Source organism: Augochlora pura, chromosome 8 (assembly GCF_028453695.1).
Source record: "Augochlora pura isolate Apur16 chromosome 8, APUR_v2.2.1, whole genome shotgun sequence".
In the NCBI taxonomy this organism is placed as follows: domain Eukaryota; kingdom Metazoa; phylum Arthropoda; class Insecta; order Hymenoptera; family Halictidae; genus Augochlora; species Augochlora pura.
Genome location: NC_135779.1, coordinates 7,578,641 through 7,585,394, shown reverse-complemented (window position 1 = coordinate 7,585,394; position 6,754 = coordinate 7,578,641). Strand labels below are relative to the sequence as shown.

Below are 6,754 nucleotides of genomic sequence, written 5' to 3'. Positions count from 1 at the left end.
GTGAGCGAATGAGTGTGGTAGAAAGTGGGGAAGGGAGAGTATGTCATATGCTCACAGGATCTCGGTGTGTACCTACGCTTCCGACTACAAAAACACGATGAAATATTAGAAGTTCGTAAGTGATGCGATGATAGAAATGGAGCAATGATTATTTATACAATAAATATCGAAACCATGAGTAACAATTATTCGCTTACACGAAGTTCTATCAACGATGCTTTACACTCGTGTCCTATTAATTTTTCGTTACCGTTAATTCAAATTAAGATATTGCCAAATAACTTAAATCTATTCGACTTACGTAGTTTAGTTCGAATCTATATAGACACGTGTATGAGTTGGAATGTACACTTTATGTGTTGTGTTCTGCGACAGTAAAAAGTGATACACCGCTTTTCAAGATTTTACACGGAAGACGTGTAAGGTCATGAGAAATCCCGTAACATCGCGTAAAATCGTAAAATCTCGACCAACGAAACCACGAACAATGTTGCAAACGAAAATTCTGAAAACGTCCAAGACTAAAAAGGAAAATATCTTTTTAACGTGCATGAACGCATTTGAGACAAATCTTTTGGACACGGCAAACAACCTGTCTCTTCTTCTGTTTATGTGTCACTTTTCCATAATTTAATAGTTTTATCATTTTCAAGAGCAGCTGAAGCTATAATGTTATCCGTGGGATGACAAGTTGTACACAGCACAACATCTGCAAATCGATAAAAAAAGGTTGTATAAAAAAATACATCATAGTTTTCTATACATAGAATTTTCTAACTTATTAAATTATTATTATACCTGTGTGACCTTGCAATTTTTGAACTATCTCTTTGGTCTGTAAATTCCAGATGTATACCATGTTGTCTTCCGATCCCGAAACGATCCACTGTGAAGAGCCGAAAGAATTGTTTTATGAATTGATGAAAGGCGTTGAACGACGAGTATTATCACAATATGTAGAATACACGCACCTTCCCTCCCGTCACAGAAAAGTTTGCAAATATACAATATTTCTCGTTCTTGTGACCAGTATACGTTTTCAAACATTTCCCTTTGCTATAGTCCCAAAGTTTCAATGTATTATCTAGCGTAGCTGCTAAAATATATTTTCCATTTGGCGAAAACTTTACGAACGACACAGGCGGGTTGTCATCGTCTATTAAAGTTTTTAAACATTGACCTGATGCTGTATCCCAAATTCGACTGTACAGTTAAGTATCGTTTAGCATAAGTTTCGATTATTTATTTAAACTATGTTTGCATATGTTTGCACTGTTTTTTTTTTTACAAACTGAAAGATATATACTCACCATAATCCGTCGTAACTACTAGAAACAATTAATGATCCATCCCTGTTAAAATGTACCGCGCTAACAGGATCCGAATGAGCGGGTAACGTTTTCAAACATTTTCCAGTCCTCACATCCCATATTCGAACGCTTTCGTCAAACTAACGATAGTCTTTATAATACCAATATCCTAAGCGATCATAATTAAATGAACGATCTATACGAGCAAACTTCTCCTTATGTCAACATGTTATGTACTGTTTATATACAATTGTTTCGCAACTTTTATTTATTTATTATTTTATTAAAACGTACGGAACATGCACAGACAGATAGAAGCTTGCACGTATAAAGCAAGACACAAAGATACTTACTGAACCAGATACTATAAGATTTGATTGTGGATTAAAATTGCAACAAAAAACATAGTTACTATGGCCCTTTAACGTTTTTAAACATTTGCCCTGCAACAAACAGTATTAAATTAAAAGTAAAGGATTGCATTTAATTCTAGTTTTTAAATCATCCAGTTGGAGTCTATGTAATTCTTATGCAAACTTACGGAACTTAATTCCCAAATTTTCAGTGTTTTATCGTCAGATGCAGATACCAATAATCTGCTATCACTGGACCAGGCTACATCAGAGATACCTAGCTTGTGACCCGATATAGTTTTCTCAAATTTCCCATCATACGATCCCCATATTTTGATCAATTTGTCTGCAGCTAAAAACGAAAAAATATTAAATTTAACTCAGTTAACATTGCGCTGCAAAGAATCATTTTAATTGAAAAATATCTATTTACAAGAACTTGCGAGCCATTCTCCATTGGGACTAAATTTCACAGATGATACTGCTTTGGTGTGACCTGCCAAAGTGTACTTTAAGGTATAATTTGGTTTCTGAAAAATAAAAGAAAAACAAAACAAAATATAATAAAGAATATAATAATATGGTACAACATAGAATATAGAAGAAGAGTTCGAATAAATGAAAACGATGATAGATGATAAAGGAAACAGAATTTGAAAGGAAGCAGTGCATGCTTCATTGTCCTCACCACTGCTGAGCTGGTCTTAGTTCCGCTGGAAGGAGCAGCTGCCGTATTATTAACGGACGTTTGATGTCCTGGCGATGGTCCGAGCGGTACCATTTTTGTTAATTGTTCCGATCAATATATCAACAATTTATGGAATAGAACACAATGCGTACATATGAATGGAAGGCTACAACAAATCGCACGAGGAAACACTGACGATTCGCGGTGTTTTTGCCATTCGAAACACTCGTTAAAGGCCAGAAGCAATGTCCACTTCACACGTTAGAACAACCAAATTTAATTCGTTTCAAATAAATGTGCCCGATAATACTCTGTGGTTGTAACGTGAATAGAATTCTTTATTAAATATATCGTTTTACATTCTTCGGATCACCAATGCACATGTGATCGAGAAACATCTTGTTGACTATTGCTGCCTACCGAGCGTCGAACTACAGAATTCAAAGTTTGTGAGAAATTCTGAAACCGTGATTCCGCCTTTATCGATACAATATGTTTTTAATTTTTTTCTCGTCTTCCGTTATTAGAAGATACGATGTATTGATACATCAGCATCAATTAAGTAGTAACTTTGAATTGTTTGCGAATATGTATCTCGGTATATGTATATACATACTAATGTACGTATATACATATATGCATATAAGCAGAAAACAATAAAACCGCTACCTTCGTGACATTCGAGGATCTGTGGCGGTGGCGGTCTGCAGCAGCAGTCTGCAAGCTAGTGACTCGCAGTGTTATAGCGATCCGCACGCCTCTACTGATAAACGTCGCAACTGTCCAAAACTAGCATTTTTGCCATTTGATATTTGGCAGCAATGAACAGCACGCGTGAGTCTACTTGTTTATTTATTTATTTCTTTGAAATTCATTGTTTATTGCTAAAATTAACGACCGTAGAAAGTTGAGCAAAATCTTTTGGTAGGTCGTACTGCCCGCATTATGTTTTATTTCAGAAATTTCGTGTTTGCCGAGAGTACTAGCCTCTTATAAAAGTTACTAGACGTAACAAAAATTTGTTTTTGGATATTTCTCGAAAAATATAGGTGTACAATTGAAACTGATTGGGAAATTAAACAATTTTGGGCAATTAAAGAGCAATTCTTTGGGCTATGTTTCCTTAAATTTGATTAATATGCTGAGTCAGCTTCGTACGGCTGATCTAACAACCTACGTTAGAATACATCTCGCATTTGGTCGATTTGTATAGTGCCATCGACAATACTAACTGGCGCTGACACTTGCTCAAGGTTATAAAACAAAGTTTTGTATACGTACATGTATGATTAATCTTTTACGTTCGGAAAGTGCCTTAACGTATCCCCAATTCCTTTATCACGTCTGCCATTTAAAAAAATAACAATTGGTAAATACATTATTATTATTATTGTCTAGGGAAACGTATAAATTCTAACCTGTAATAATACACTGATGGAAATACACACAGAAAAACATGGGTGATATCAATGCGAAGCGAGAAGCAAGGAGGAGACGAATTTTAGAAAACTCAGAGAAACGTTTGTTAAAAATTACCGCTTTAAATGGCAATGCTAAACCAGAAGGTAAATAATATTTTTTATCTATAAACCATTAAGAAAAGAAAACAAGAAAATAGGTTAAAACTATTGTGAGTTGCAAATTTATGTGATTGCTCTTTAAATAGTAATGCTAACAAACTTTAGTATCTTTTTAATTCTAAGACCTTTGGTTTGCAAAGAATTACAATTTATAAAAGTTCAGCTATTTATGGGAGCATAATGAATATTCAAATCAAAAATGTAAATGCTTACAATTTGGAGGAAGTAATTTATGTTAAACGTTACTAACATTACACGATAACTTCAATTTTCTACTTAGATACGTCTAGTCAAACTTCATTTATCTATAGAGGAATGCAAGAGGAATTGCAACAAAATATAAATGGTAAAATATTAGAAATTCGTACATCGAATGTATCTTTTTATATAGAATAATTGTATTAATCATTTTATTGTATGATTATAGAAACATGCTATGATGGAATTAAGAATACAAATATTTTTCAGTCGGACAATGTTTATAGTAGTATGTTGATCCCTCCAAAAGATAAATATAAAGATACTGGAAGAGAGACTGAAACTGTTAATGGTACTCTTACACGAACATATTTTTCAACTCCTTTAGTGGTAATAAATCGTGTAAGTTACATATTACTAGCTTTTATTATCAACATACTGCTAGCATTAAAACTGGATTACTTATTTGGAAAGGTAATTGCTTATTCTCGTAAGGAAAATCAAATATAGTAATTCAGTAATAAGAAAATAATATATTTATTTAAATATTTTAGACTGTAATTATACCATACTTTCCAATGATGCTGACGCGTTTGTATAAGTGCATAAGCGAAGAAGAAACACAAGATAGTAGTCTTTTATATACTGCTTTGATCTTATGTAATATTAAGCCCGACCTCATTAATCAATTAAAAAAATTTATTACTGTACTTAACGTGCTGATCAAGGATTTGGCTGTATATATTTTTAGTTTCACCGCAATATATTATACCTTTTTCCACTGCCTATATAAAACGGACACTCTAACTATTCTGAATGTATAATTGCGTCGATTGTAAGTAAACAAACGCTTATTGAAATAAGTTTTGTAAAAATTTTGTAGAAAATAAAAGTACGTGTCATACATTGTTTATATATCTGTACAAGTTCCTTATTTAGAAAAAATACATATTTGTATTATATATACATATATATGAAAAGGAATAAGTCTGCTCAACTAATGCTCATTTGTAAATACATAAAAATAATGCAATTTGTATGAATTTTTTTAAATATTATCAATGCAAACGCGTTGTAAGCAAAGAAAAACTCATCAAAAAAAATTTATAATTTAATAATTCTTTATGAATTTCAATGTCGCGTACATCATATTTATTTTTTATCTTCTGTTACTGAGCCATATAAGTTTTTATAAGTTTTACGCCTTAACATTTCTGGATGACCTAAAGAAACCATATTTCGTTCCCAACTAACAATATCTTTCTTATATTTATCCATTAACATCGTTGCTTCATTTATATATACTTGTTTTTCTTCATTTGTCATTGTACTCCATCGTTTAGTTACCCCAGATACCCAATCCTAAATAAAATTAAATAATTAATTACTATTATACGCTTTGCATGTATTTGTTATACATAAATTTTCTATACCTTGAGAAGCACGTCTGGGTTTTTATTACTCCTCTGGTGTTGTAAATATATTAGAAATGCATTTCTAGGCTTTCTTGGTTTCTCAAAGGATATCTTTTTCTACAAAAATGCTTATTTATCAGCAATAAATATATCAACCAATATCAATAAAAAAAAAAGAATTAAATATACAGGGTATTCTAGATTGAAAACAAAACACTTGAATAGATAATAACTGAACAGATAATGTTATGTATATCAGTATATTTACCCGTTTCATATCCATTGAAGCAGATTTCTGTTTAGACTTCTCTTTCAGTTCAATTAATAACAATTTTTGTTGGTCAGTTAATGACTCGTTATATTGTTTTATGTCAACAGCATATTGTTTGTAACTCTCGTCATATTGATGTTTAAAATTTTCTTTAACAGCAGGATCTAAATTGGCCCATTCTTGGGAAGCTATTTTGATTATTTCGTATGGTTTTATTTCAGGATTGGTTTTCAATAACTTTGATCTAACGGTGCTTGTGAACAAAAGAAATGAAGTTAATGGTTTTTTTGGTTTGTTTGGAAGTTGAACTGTTGGTTCTTCTGGTTCTGCAGGCTTTGAGTTAATTTGGGAGATTTTCACGAAGCAGTTTCTAAAATAGTAAATAAGCAATATTTAAAGAAATAATTATTTTAGATTGTTGTACTGTATTACATAATATATCGTAGACCATGGTACCTTGGGTATAAAAAGCTTCTTGGATTGACGGATGGTATAAATCTCCCCAAACCTGCCATTGTAAATAGATTCTTAACCAATATTATTATTTTAAAGTTATTGTTTTCTATGATATTTTGTATGTTTATTGTTCTCATGTATGTATTTGCATGTTGCTCGAACGGTTGATTACGACTATTTCCTGTACAATGCTGCACGAATACAAATTAATTACGAGCCAAAATTATTATCAGTTATTATATTTACTTCTTACACACTTGGTCATTGAATATACATACATCAGAGACGAAGCCTGCTCGTCTTCCTCTTTCCTGTAACAACATGCGCGTTCATTGAATCATCGCCAATCGAAACGAAACAATTTCTACTTCTATTCACGCTAACGGCACGTTCCGCAGCCGGATAGTTTTGCCAAATCTTGAGTTATAATATAATTACTGTCCTGATATGACGAAATGTCCGAATTTTTTTCCACATCCATAT

The 6,754-nt window shown here is 32.3% G+C and overlaps 3 protein-coding genes across 7 annotated transcripts; 1 reads left to right on the top strand and 2 right to left on the bottom strand.

Moving 5' to 3' along the window:
• Wds (WD repeat-containing protein wds) lies at positions 1-3,011 on the bottom strand. The gene is made up of 8 exons (XM_078189144.1): positions 2,352-3,011; positions 2,097-2,193; positions 1,852-2,015; positions 1,664-1,753; positions 1,311-1,450; positions 972-1,203; positions 799-886; positions 1-709 (listed from the first exon to the last, which is right to left on the bottom strand). Exons 1-8 carry the CDS (start codon positions 2,442-2,444, stop codon positions 609-611), a joined length of 1,005 nt encoding a protein of 334 aa, XP_078045270.1. The 5' UTR covers positions 2,445-3,011; the 3' UTR covers positions 1-608.
• Positions 3,012-3,037: 26 nt separating this feature from the next.
• Positions 3,038-4,953, top strand: LOC144474375 (uncharacterized). 5 transcript variants are annotated; one of them, XM_078189150.1, is made up of 5 exons: positions 3,038-3,185; positions 3,750-3,916; positions 4,212-4,277; positions 4,359-4,603; positions 4,684-4,953. In XM_078189150.1, exons 2-5 carry the CDS (start codon positions 3,808-3,810, stop codon positions 4,951-4,953), a joined length of 690 nt encoding a protein of 229 aa, XP_078045276.1. In that variant the 5' UTR covers positions 3,038-3,185; positions 3,750-3,807. The 5 variants fall into 5 exon arrangements, with proteins under 5 accessions (XP_078045276.1, XP_078045272.1, XP_078045277.1 ...); XM_078189146.1 differs by having other exon boundaries at positions 3,048-3,185; positions 3,311-3,916; XM_078189151.1 differs by lacking the exon at positions 3,038-3,185 and adding an exon at positions 3,227-3,634.
• Positions 4,643-6,558, bottom strand: Tfam (mitochondrial transcription factor A). Its single transcript, XM_078189145.1, has 4 exons — positions 6,272-6,558; positions 5,813-6,185; positions 5,563-5,661; positions 4,643-5,491 (listed from the first exon to the last, which is right to left on the bottom strand). The coding sequence occupies exons 1-4, from the start codon at positions 6,406-6,408 to the stop codon at positions 5,282-5,284; spliced, it is 819 nt and encodes a 272-aa protein (XP_078045271.1). The 5' UTR covers positions 6,409-6,558; the 3' UTR covers positions 4,643-5,281.
• Positions 6,559-6,754: the final 196 nt, after the last annotated feature.